Source organism: Parasteatoda tepidariorum, chromosome 3, assembly GCF_043381705.1.
Source record: "Parasteatoda tepidariorum isolate YZ-2023 chromosome 3, CAS_Ptep_4.0, whole genome shotgun sequence".
Classification (NCBI taxonomy): domain Eukaryota; kingdom Metazoa; phylum Arthropoda; class Arachnida; order Araneae; family Theridiidae; genus Parasteatoda; species Parasteatoda tepidariorum.
In genome coordinates, this window is record NC_092206.1 from 79,970,694 (window position 1) to 79,984,171 (window position 13,478).

The window sequence follows — 13,478 nt, forward strand, 5'->3', positions numbered from 1 at the left end:
TATATAATACAAAATTTCCCGCTACACAATAATGTTCTACTTCATTGGAAATTTAAATAGGAACGTATGGAACAATTAACATTCAAATATCGTGAAGATATGCAAATTGTTTTACAATCAATGTGAAAAACTCTCCTTAACATAAATGACGAGAGTGAAAAATTAGAGTACATTTTCATAGTGAGATACATGTAATGACATAAAAGTTAATTGTGCCTTTGGGATTTTTTTCTCTTTCATTTTGAATAAATCAAAACACAATTTTATGTGCAAAAATGAATAAAATTAATTCAATAAATTAATTCAATAAATATATAAATAAAATTAAAAGAGTTAACGTGAATAAAATGTATATCTAAATTAAACATTGTTAATTCTAAAGTGACCGTGTGCAAATGTGTCACATCCATTTTCTAAAATGTAACGCTTATCATCTAGAGGACAAAGGGCTAATTTGTTTGTTGTAACAGAATACAGTTGATGATTTTTTGAGATGATAGTTTTCATTTTCTCTCTAACTCTGGAATTTTCGAAAAGACATTTGATATAACTACTGTGTTTCAGTTTTTTGTTTCGTACGCTCTTCACCACTCCCTTTGCTGCTTTTTTTTCCCCATCTTCACTCAATATAGAGTATAATTTAGAGCGCAGTCCTACAAATTCAACCACTACTACCCCATTTAATTCATCTTTCATTTTCCCGAGAACTTTTTTGTTGACTTCGCTGTGTAAAAAATGATGCTTCGGATAATCAGATGTGTCATAGAGATCGATATTTTCTCTCATGTCGTGGTAAATATCTTCTGTTTCAATGTGATAGCACAACGAATCAGTGTCCGTGAATAATAATTTTGCCTTCTCACCATACTTATTTCTTATATGGTTATAATGAAATTCGTACATAAATATCTTGCTGATATCTAAGACGGTAAATCCCGTGTATACGGGACGGTTTAAAACTAAAGATGTTACATGACGTGAAATAATTACAAGGTTATCATCTATGATATTAAAACTGTTGAAGGAGGGGGAAGCTATTAATTTTAACGCTTTTTTCTTATCTACTACAATGTCGATATTTTCCCGTTGACGCAAATTTTCTAATGTTTTCCCAAACATACTGTTATTCATAAGCTTATAGAAATCTTTATCGAAAGAATTCGTTGCCTTTTTTCGCATCTCTGTGTTGAAATTTATAAATGGCTGTAGCCAAGCTTCTTGCTTAAAAAGTAAAATTTTGTATATTTTTTTCATTTTCAACCCTAATTTTAAATATAATTTTAAGTTTCTATAATGAAGCACATATCTATTTTTATCGCGTAAATTAGGTATTAGTTTCGAAACGTTGGAGGGGTCACTCACACTTAATTCTGATGCTACTCTTTGTGAATAGGGGGAAAGCATGTCTGAAGAAACTTTTAATTGTTCAGGGGCTACAGGTAAATCGCTATGTAAATCATGAATTTCAGTGGGATACTCCAAGTCCACTTCGATAATCATTCCCTCTTCCTGTTCATCCGACATATTCAATATGTCATCTGCACTTAATTCTAAATTTTCACTCCATCGAAAGTCTTTCGTGGGTAGATGACTCATCATCGCAGTACCATAGAGGTTATTTTTATCTAAATATATAATGTAGGAAGAGGGAACGTTAGCGTCGTAACCACCAGTCATGTATTTGTTGTTTGCGCGGGCATATCTATTAGATATCATTGACACACCTCCCCGCACTCCTTTCTCAATAAACAAATGCATTGTAGGATCAGTTAAAAGATGTAATTGCACCTTCGTCATTTTTAAGCATGCATTCCATGCTAAACCGGGGGCGGTGAATACATGCGCAGGATCAATTTCATAATGCGATAGGCATAAACTTCTGAATTTTTCAAAGACATCTGCGAGAAGGAGTGTGTCGGTTTTGACATATAAGTTGTGATAATCTTTTAATGTTTCCATGTTAAAATTTTGAAAAACAGTACGTGCGTGACTATAATCCGATTCGCTCACATCTTCTTCATTTAAACTATTGTAAAAACATTCACGTGGAGGTAATTCGATTTCGTTAAATTTACTCATTGAATTAAAATATTCGTAAGGGTAAACACCCTTGCGTTTTAAAAGAGGGAGTTGATCGGGAGAAAATTGCGAAGATAATACATGGAATTCATCTTCTCCTAAATTCGAGACGAGCTTATCAAGGGAGGCGGGTATGAATTGAAAAGAGTCTAAAAATTGTAAGTGTCCGATCGAGAAAGTAATAAACTGTTCTGCATTAGTACCAATGCACGATATTCGTTTATTCCCGATTTTGCTCATCGTTTTTATTATATGATGACTATCATAGCCTTTTAAATTATGAAACACTACGGGTATCTTTTTTGTCAACTTAAAGTTCAAATTACAGCTCGAATGTAAAGCACCGCGATACTTAGATGTTAAATGGCAATGATCTCTTACTCTATCATTTCCTAATACTTCATTACAAACATAGCAATGCGTTGCATTCGAAAAGGCTTCTTCTTCCTCTCTAGTTAATTGCATAGGTTTTTGAACCCTAAGTAAATCTAAAATAAGTTTTTCCTCCCCTAACAAGCTGTGTATGAAATGTTCCGCCGCGTTTTCCCCATGATAAACAACTGGTGGTTTCAAACACTTCCCTTCGTAATCAATGATAACATATGAATATCCGCACGGAATGTGCTGTGCATTAATTTGCGTATTAGACCCTAAATTTGTTGACTTTTGTTCCAAAATGCACTCAAAATCAGCATAAATAATGTACGGAATTTTATGTTGCATATGAAAAGAACTAAATTTTAAAATGCGGTCATTCTCGCTCGGCATCGTTATTTTTTGTATCTTATGCTCCTTACAATATGTTACATGATCATCACGGTTATTTCTAGTATAAAACCGATGAAGGCAAAAATTACAATAAAATGTGGCCGCTCTATGTTCAGTTAGATGTGAAAGTAATCTACTCATATCACAAATGAGGCAAAAATGTTGCTTTTCACCTTTAGATATCAGCAAGAGATTTACATGGTGAACACCGGCTCGGTTAGATGAAAGATGTAATGGGAAAATATCTTTATTTTCACAACCGAAGACATTAATTGAGAGATTATTAATCTTTTCAAACTTAGAAATTTGATTCAATTTCATGGGAAATGTTATCCCGCTTAAAGCTAACTCATTTTCAAATTCGCGATACTTGTTTACTCGATTAGCACTTTTACGGTCACTACAAGGGTGAAGAGCGGCTAGCACTGACCAGAGAAAACATTTGTTGTCACTGTTACGTATGTTTAAAACAGCTTTTTTTTTTACTATTTCAGGGGGAAGTGGGATAAACGAAGAACCATTTAAAGGGATGTATTTCGCTGTATTTAGCTCAAGGTAATTTACCTCATCCAGAGTCCACCCACTGCCCCTGTTCACGAATTCGTCAAAAGATAGAATAATTTTCCCAAAGGCACAATTAATTTGCTCTTCTAAATTGTTAAAATTTAAAGATATTGCGTTGCAACTGCGAAAAAAAGAGGTGGCTATTTCTCGCTCACCGTCCTGGGCGGTTCTTGAAAAAAGAGCTTTGACACAAATATACCACTTCGTACCCGATGCATCAATGTCAGCTTGAAGAATGTGTGATAGGTTGTCTTTTAAGTCATTTAAGAAAAGTAATAAATCGTTTTTCTTACTACTGTAGAGGGTGCGACTCCTGAACGCTCCATCCAATGCACTCCTGTGCAGCTGGGTACTTTCTTCTACTTCCCTCTGTTTAGCCGTAGAAGTCTGCGAAAGAGATAAGAATAGAATATAAGTGAAACTATTGGGAATTAGAGAACTGTTACAAAACACCTTTACTCCTTAATGTAATTTATAGTTTTATTTGCTACTTTATTCAAATGTTATTTGTATATTCCTCTGAATCAATTAGCTTAAAGATCAAACGCTTAAGAAACAGATATCCATTCGTTAATTATTTTATTTAAATTAAATGCAATTCTTTTAAAGAAAAAAAAAATAAGACTTCAAGAAACATTAAAAAAGGGATTGAAATGATTTTTTCGCTTCTTCTAACATTAATAAAATTAGCCATATTAATTTACTCATTACAAAACAATAACCTTCTGTTATTTTAATAAAGAAGTAAACATTCTTAAATCACATTATTATATTTAAATATAATCCCTTTTAAAAGAAATGTAATAATATAGTTTTAACTATAAGAGTGTAAGAATTAACTTACTCACGCTAGGAGAAAACAAAGTCTCTTCATTTAGGATGTCAGACGAAACATTTTTAATAACCTCATCTGCATACGAGTCATCCATGCAATCATCGTCATCAGAGGAGGAGGAAACAATTCTCTGCACCCTTCTTGCTCGTTTCTTTCCATTCTTTACGGAATCGTCACTAGTAGAGAAACGTCTCTTCCGTCCACTAGATTGTGTTGTAGAGCTAGGAAACTCTCTGCTGAGTCGAACTAACACCTCCTAAAGTAATAATAATAAATTGTATTAGAATATAATACATAAGATCGTAAAAAAAAAAAAGAAAAAAAAATGTATGTAAAGAAAATTTACATCATTTTACGATTATTTTTTTAAAAAATGTAAACCTATTATATTTTTAAAAAATAAGAAAATAAAGATAACTAATTAGTAAATTAAAATTTAACCTGCTAAATATAAAAAATATTTTCGTCAACATTAATTATGTATAATGCTTTAAAAAAGTGGTCAAATAAAAAATAAATAAAATGAAATTCAAATGAAGGATACTTACTTCTGAGACATCTCTTATTGCCTGATCAGCCTCGGCATCGTCCATAGTCCATTGTTTATCCATAGTTGACCCGCACGCGGCTGGATGGAATGATGAGAACTGACAACGATGTACGAAAAAGTACCCTTTTTATATTGGTGAATAATCGGTGATAGAAAACTAAACAACAACAGAAAAAGAAAATAGTTTCTACGAATTGCAAACAGCACTTTTCTTTACATAACTATCTTCGTCGAGATTTATCTTTAAAAAATTAAAAGCATTCTTAAAAAGATAAAAGCGGGGATGTTTTCATGAAAATAAGAGTGAATACTTGTTTTATGATTCGATAATTCTTCCAGACGAGACAATTTATCGATAAATGAAAACATTTTCTATCGGAAATCGCTTACAGATTATATAACTATGTAAGGTAATGGGAAAATGTTTTAACTCTCACTCCCCTTTCACGGTAATTTCTTATCCCCTCGTAAATACGGCGTTTCAATTCACTCTTTGTCCGCTACCTGTATTATTGCTTACGTTCATTGTCTGAAAAGCTGCGACGACGCTTATTTTTCTCTGGCCATTGTATTTTAAATCTAATGTATCATTGCAAATGGAAAAAGAGATGTTATCCGAAATTGAGATTCCATCACTTAAACATAAGTCTACCGCATTATGTTTGTTTAAAATATTGAAAGTAAAAAGTATTACGTTTATCGCAATAAAACAGCAGAGAGAGATGACTCGACTGTCGAATGGCATAATGGATTCTGCATTAGTGGAGAATGTGTAAGCGATAGTTAAAGGAATGCGATTATCTATCGTATGACGTTGTAACTCGTATTAATTCTCGCAGGATTATAATCACGCCGATTAGACGTGACTATTGCGCGAGCCGGTGCGCGAGAGAGAGACCGCCCGCCCGCCCGTCCGCCCGCCGCCGCCGCCGCTGCCGCCCCGCGCTCGCCCGTCGCGCGAAAATAACGGGTTCTATAAATTAAAATTTGAATATAATCGAAAAAAAAAAAAAAAGAACGCGTAAAATAAAGAAAAAAGTGTGTTTCTTTCAATCATTTTTTATTAATACTTTTTATTGTTTTACATATATTCTGTAACTACATTTGCAACCACTGATATGGTTTTTTCTTTTGAATTTTCTTTAATTTGGGGGCGAGAGAAGAACCTTTTTGCAAAATATAAGACTCATTCTTTATAAAAGTGCGAGGTAAATTAATGTCCTTGATTATTTCGCGAAACTCTTCTTGTCCTGTTATGAAAGTGTTATTCTTCTTTTTTCTCATCATGTTGTTCAATAAATCTACGATATTAGAATTTTTCACGACTTCGCCTTTGTGAACGAGCTCTCCCCGAGGTGTCCAAGATACGACATCGTTGTTTTTCTTTAAAAATTCGAGAACGTTCTTCGTGTTTGAAGTAAACTGCTTTGGCATTGAAGATAGCATTAAACTTTCTATATAATTTTCTTCCTCCTTTATTTCCGGTTTCTCGTCCGGCACTTCATCTGATTGGATTTCTTTATTTGATATGGGAGAATTTAATGAATCTAATTTAATTCTCTTTAACAATACTTGATTATACATTTTTATTTTCTCATCTTCATCCATTTGTGAAAGTAATATTTGCTTCATCTCACGATCTAATTCGCTGAGTTTTTCATCCGGTAGAACATGGCGGGAAACTAGATGTTCGGGTACTAAAATCATCTTCTTAGCATATTCCATTTTTATTCTTAAACTTATTTAGTCAAGTAATTGCTAAGAATACTTATAGCTATAGGTAAGAGACCGTAAAGAAACCCTCCTTTTTGAATGATAAGCTTGCGTTTCTTTTTGAAAGATACTTTTTTGTCGGAGAGTTTTCTCAGTGTATGTTTATGTCGAGCTAACTTTCTTTTCTGATGCGCTGTGATTGGTATATTTCCTTTTAAAGTGTTTAAGCAACACTCGGAGATGCATTTGATTGTTGATTTAGGAAGTTTTTTTAATAACACTTTTAACGATTTTTTTGGACAAATTAATATTAGTCTCAGTCTTTGTACATCCTCCTTTGTAGCAACCATGATGGGGAATGATCACACTCTTTTAAAGACATCACATTTATTTCATTTGATACACGCACATTTCTTCACCTGGTAATATTTTTGTTCGCAAGCGTAAGTTTTCATCCGTTTCAGATCTTAAATCCACCATTAAGTAAGTGAAGGGTTTTTTAGTCGCATCTTCAAAGACTTCGAGAAAAAATTTCAAGTTCCTAGGGTATAACTGTCTCCCTAAATGAGATATCTGACTCACATCTCGTCTAGATTTAAATAGAAACAAATAATGAGAATTTAAGGATATTTCTCTAAATTCTTTTCCTTTATGAAATATGTTCTGACTGACTGTGATAATTGATATATTCATGTGATGCGATCCTCGGGTGTACAAATCAGTGATTCTTTTGTTATTTCCACATTCAGACATTAAATCGTCTAAAATAAATAAAGTATTTTTTCCTAAATAATTATTGAAATTTTCGGGTATCCCTTCTACAAAAGTGACATCTGGAATTTCATCATATAAATCTTGATATATACCGTAAAACCAAACGACTTTATCAATTTTGGGATAGATTAATTCACTATGATATTTTAAAAAATTCTTTAAAAAGTAACTCTTCCCCGAGGAAGTTGGACCGCAAATCAAAGCTGTGAAAGAGGCCTTTAATCTCAGTGACTCCATCACGATAAATGAAAGAACATAGCAGACGTTAAGCTTATTTATACATCAAACTCTTTATTATGAAATATAAAATGGTACATATTCATTATAAAGCTTTTTTTTAACAAAGTTATACACACGTTTATCATTTTGCATAGAATTTAATTGTAGTGAATCAATAATAAATTTCATTGAACGATTTCTACATCGAAAATACAAATAATAGATACAATACTGTCCACATACAGCAGTCGAATCACTTTGAAGAGAGACGTCATTGTAAGTGACGTGCGAGTAATTCTTAAAATAATTACTAATGTAACGATTGAAAAAGTTAGGTGAGTGTCCGTAGGAATCGAAAAATTCTGCTGAGTTAGGTGAGTTCACATAAAATGCCATCCAGTGAGTTCCAGATTTGTAGTGTGGGTCAGTATTAACCACAAATGCAGATGGAAATCTTGTAATTCGTTTAGGAATTCTATCACTCGGATAAACGCCAATAAAAATTCTGTGGGTGGACACATCTTTTTTCAATACTTTCTCTATTTGTAGAACATTCATACTGAGAAATCACATATAACAGAACGACTCTTCGTCACCTCGATAATAGAATTAAACTCGCTATAAACAAATAACGATATAGTTTTAGGAAGAGGTTTTGAAAACTTCAGTTCAATTCTTAAATTTCCCTGACGAATTAAGTTAAGATAACTCCCGTCACATAAGTCTGGAGAGAGATCAAAGGAATACAATGTATATCCTTTTGAAAATTCGTCTCTATTTATGTAAATTCCTTTATTGCTACTTAATCTCTCACTTCCTAAGAGTAAACTGTTGTAAGAACGAATGTACTGATCATCTTCGTAATTCGGAGTTAAAGGTTTGTGACACACAGGATTTCCGTCAACGTAAACACCTATGAAATTCACATCATTGTGTTTAAAATTAAAAGGGTTAGTAGTATAAGTGCCGTTGAATGCGTCGTTATCCACACAGGCTAAAACCAATCTTTTCGGAAGCTGTCCTAGGAAAACGTTGTCTTGAGAAAAGGAAAATGAGCCAGCAGGAATAGAGTACATTTTACATAGTACTCTGTCTATAGGATATTTAGCTGTTGTTTTTTCTAAGGCTTTTGCATGACCTAATAACACACCTGGACTAACTTTAACTTTACGCACAAACAAAGATGCATGCTCGATAGCTATTTGATACTTTGCATTTTCGGGAGATATGAGACAAAACTCCGGTTTATTTCTAATGAGCTTCAGTTTTAGATCAATCATGTTTAATAACAGTCTGTCTTGATAGAAAAGATCGCAATGTAAGTTTCCGATCATTTCTAATACCTTTCCCTTAGCAATCATTGAGGAACGCTTTTTCAATCCTTCGTTTTCTTTTGATGGGTCGGTCTCGTCGAGATGACCAGCGGTATCTTTGTAAAAGCATTCAGAGGTTAAAAAACTTTTCTTATAGTCTGAACCATAATTTAATAAAGTTTCGATGTAAGATCTATATGCATAAGTATTACTCGAAGAAGTGATAGTACGATCATTCAACATTACATCCACTTGAGAAAAAAGAGAATGGAAAAATAAATTGCACGGAGAAATTTTCTCATTTTCAGGTAGAGGTTTATTATCTTTTAAAACTTTTACTTTAACATACAGTTGCGTAGCACTTAAATCCAAATACTCCTCTGAAGTCCCCGATATATTAAATTCGATTGGGAGGCCATCATGAATGTTCGATATGGGGTGATACTCTGACCACTGTCCTTTTTCTATAGCAGTTTGTGTTGGAGGCATGAGAAATAAATCAAGTTCCGATTTAACAGAAGGGAAAGAATCATTTCTTATTAAAGCCATGCTAGCTGAAAATATCTGGTGTGCACACTTTGCGATACTTCTTACTACTAGTAGATTTTCGGTTTTTGCGTTTCCTTTTATGCCCTCCAACCATGGTTTTCACTTTATCCGCTGCTTTATTTGTGAGTATTTTAGTCGCCTCCTTTATACGTTGTTTTGAAGCATCCCTTATATCTTTTCCTTGCATATAATCGTTAGCTATGTCAACTCCCGATTTGAGAGCTTGTTTTCCTACGGCCTTTGCTCCTGATTTGAATAAAGGTAAAACCATTCGAAACATACTTTTAAAAATTCCACCTAAACCGCTTCCTTTTTGAAGTGATACTTCTTTATAATAAGATAATCCATTCCCTGCTTGATTTGAGTAATAATCTTCGAAAGATTTTGTACAACAATGGTAGTTTTGATACATTTTGAGAAAAATTTGTTCTATAATGTTTTCAACCGAAAGTGAAGTTTCACTATCAACTTCCCCCTTTCGAATGACACGTAACGTCCTGCGTGAGTTCTTATAACTATTTCGATTGACTCAATATTTTTTCTAGACAAAGGTAAATAGTGCGGTCTTTCAAACTGAGCATGAATCATTTCTCCATCTTTCCCACTCACGGTTAAAATTCGTAAAAGGGGGGCTACTACATCCCCAACCATTTCAGGTTGTATAATATCGGCATAGATATATAACAAGTGTAAATCGACATTAGGATCTGCTACAAAAGGACTCTCAATAGATAGTGTACCTGGAGGTATGACGTTTTCGCCTAACGTTTCATCATGAGGAAAACCTAAACTTTCCGCTAATCCTTTCGATAAACGAAGTGTGGCACCGTTTGTCAGCTGAAGTTTTACTTTTTTCGAGAATTTATTATATCCTAATTTAATTCTTATATTTTTTTCAAACTGATCGATAATTTCATTTACTGAGTCGTAAAAACCACTCGGAATCGAGTTTTTCTTTTTTACACCGTTACCTAAATTATACTCATACGAATTTCCATCTTCCGTTATGTTATTCCACATTCTCGGATAAATTATTTCTACTAAGCCTACTTCCCATTCTCCCAAAAGTTCGAGACGTTTTGGGAGTTTCGTAGAAAAATGGGACATGGTATTGTCGGGAAAAATATGCATGGAAGCATCACTTGGTAGTGTTATGTAGAAACTCATTGTGACAAATTATGAGATTGTAGAATGTGAAATTACTTTTATAAGACGAATAAATCATTAGAGGGAAGCCAAGCATTAAATTTACTAGGATAACCTTTGAATTTAACTAAGTATTCCAACTTATTCTCATGAAATCGTTTTTTTAAGATTTTTTCGACTGGAAACGTTTCAGGGAGAATAACTCTTTGCAATTCTTGGGTATAAAATGTTCCTTTAATTTCTTCACCCATCAAATCTTTAATTTTGTATACTGGGGGGATTCTAGAAATACAATGGTTGATGATGAATATTTCTTCAGACCAATTGTTTTCATAACCTTTCTCGAAAACCATTTTCGACTTTGATATGCGTACAGCTTCCCCAATTTTAAATGTACACTTATAACGTTTCTGATTAGGCAAGTTTTGATATAAATTATTGAAAACTTGTTTTTCGTTTTCTTTTGTAACTTTAGCAGGCTCCATTTTAATGCTAGTGTGATAGGTGTTATTATAACTCTTCATTATATCTTCTAAAACATCAATGTACCTAAAAGTGTTTTTAGCAGTGAAATACTTCCATAGCTTTGTTTTCAAAGTACGATTAAACCTCTCAACAATAGAACTTTTAGTGTGATTGAATGTGAAGAAAAAGTGAACTCCAGCTTTTTTTAAATAGGATTGAAAATTCTTATTAAGAAATTCTTTCCCTTGATCTGTTTGTAATTTTATAGGTTTTCTCTCTTTGAATATTTCTTTAAAGGAAGATATAATGCTAGAGCTGTCCTTTCGTTTCAGTGGGAAAGCCCATGCGTATTTTGAAAAGACGTCGATGCACGTTAAGATATATCGATAGTCATCGTTGAAATTTACAATCCCCTTTAAATCCGCTATGTCCGCCTGAAATTGAATACTCATTCCACTCACCATGACTCTATTTCGTGAAAAATTATTTCTCACACCCTTATGGAGAGTATACGAATTTTGGGTAGATAACCAATTTCTTATCTCTTTACGAGAAACTCTTCCCTTCATCGATCGGTACAAAGCTTCCACCCCACCGAAACTTCCAGGTTGTGCGGGATCATTATGTAAATCGTCCAATTGCATTCTAACACAGCTGAAAAATAAATATGTCACCTTCTGAAAGAGTATATCAAAAATGACAGTAACTTAAAAATGAAAGTAATTTATAAATGAAAACAAAAAATAAATGGAAAAAAAAAATTTATTCAAATTGAAAATTGTCATTAAGAATATACACTTGTTACATACAGAAATAAACAATATGTACATAACTATAAATACATAAAATTTTAAAGAAAATATATTTAAGGTGAGTATACGAACACTATATGTTTAAACAGCGAAATCACTAACATAGAATTATAACTCTACATAAAATTCGAAAGATCAGGATCTGAAGTAATATAAAGTTCTTTTGCATTCCTTATCAAATTTGAAACATTTAATTTCGAAAAAAAATTCTTATTTATGTAGTTAGTAATCAGTGCATTCGTTTCAAGAAAATCATGAGCTAATTGTACTAAGTCAAAGTGTGAGAATATTAAATCACCACATCTTAACAGTTTCAGTTCATGACTTAGCGTCATGCATTCATGACCCAGTTGGTTTTCATAGTTTTCTTCACATCCGAAACAGTTGAAAATAACTTTTATACTCGATGCAATATTCACTCTCACAAGTTCTAGCAAGGAAGTTGTCAGCATTATATCGACATCTGAAGATTCTATTACCGGAAGAGGTGATGGAGGGGGACGTTTCTTTACTTCTTCAAGCACAATGTGAGGGAAGTTATGTTGAAAAAGCAAAGTTGCAATGCTAGCTGAAACTTTTTCTTGAAAGAGCTTGTCAGTTGCGAGTGTGGAAAACTCAGTATCGGAGAGTGTACACATTGACTTTGTAAACTCACGTGTGAAATTTTTTCGAAGGAAATATTTTTGAAAAGTGACATGAGGTCCGATATCCAGATCAGCTTTTGCGATTAGTAGACTGTCTTCAAGAATGAGCACAGGAGCCTCCATCGCTGATTCATTTTCGAATTTCTTTACGAAAGAAAGCCACAAAGAAGGAGTAAGAGTAATTCCCTTTTTGGTTGGGATTAGAGCATTGTTTTCTCCAGTGAGATATTCCCTCAAATGGATCAACACCCGATTAACGTAGAAGGTGACAGCAACATAGTTCACTCCTCCAAGATGGTAGTGATGGTCAGGCAAAATTTTAACACTTTCATCAGAGGTAGATGGTGAAAGGTTACTAGAGGTATCCTCCATCATATCGAAAGAACGTTTCATGGTTAAGAGTGAGAAAATTTCGTGTAACGCTGCTAGGGAAGTTTTCAAAAGTAGAAATGGTAAGCAAACTGCAGAGCTTTTGAAGCTTTCAACAACCAATCAGAAGAGTTTTGGTGCTCAGTAAAATAAAAAATAAAAATAATAAAAAAAACGAGACGCACTTATCGTCAATTCAATTTCTAAAGTAATGTCAAGAGTTTACTTAACATTCCTCGGTTAATGGTGGAGACGCCAGTATTTTATCAATGTTTTTTTCCTAAAATTTTCTTAATCAAATGAATGTTAGCGAAAAAATGTTAATGGATAATGATTACACTATATCATCAATAACGTAAAAGCACCACCATCAAGTTATGCATACATCATCTTATTTAGCTAAACACGTAGAGTAGACTCCTCAAATGATAATTACATATTTGATGTAATAACTAATTACATATAGAATATATAAAACTTTTTCATCGCTTTTGAATTATTTGACATATCATATTAAATTAACAAAACAGTAATGTCTAAGGAATGGTTCATTTAGAAATTAAATCTACGAAGTTATAAAGCATTAATGTGTAAATAATAATAACAATAACATTATAATAATAACATTAATTTAAATATTGAAAACTTTATAAAATACACTTGGGTACGAAAAATTTC

At 33.1% G+C, this 13,478-nt stretch overlaps 2 protein-coding genes across 5 annotated transcripts; both read right to left on the reverse strand.

Moving 5' to 3' along the window:
- Positions 1-4,973, reverse strand: LOC107453613 (uncharacterized). Of its 4 annotated transcripts, none has more exons than XM_071178886.1 (3): positions 4,795-4,973; positions 4,256-4,502; positions 1-3,798 (listed from the first exon to the last, which is right to left on the reverse strand). In XM_071178886.1, the coding sequence occupies exon 3, from the start codon at positions 3,166-3,168 to the stop codon at positions 361-363; it is 2,808 nt and encodes a 935-aa protein (XP_071034987.1). In that variant the 5' UTR covers positions 3,169-3,798; positions 4,256-4,502; positions 4,795-4,973; the 3' UTR covers positions 1-360. The 4 variants fall into 4 exon arrangements, with proteins under 4 accessions (XP_071034987.1, XP_071034986.1, XP_042911555.1 ...); XM_043055621.2 differs by having other exon boundaries at positions 3,039-3,798; XM_071178885.1 differs by having other exon boundaries at positions 1-4,502.
- Positions 4,974-8,056: 3,083 nt separating this feature from the next.
- LOC107453610 (uncharacterized protein F54H12.2) lies at positions 8,057-9,364 on the reverse strand. The gene has a single exon (XM_071179245.1). It carries the CDS (start codon positions 9,362-9,364, stop codon positions 8,057-8,059), a length of 1,308 nt encoding a protein of 435 aa, XP_071035346.1.
- Between the last annotated feature and the right edge of the window lie 4,114 nt (positions 9,365-13,478).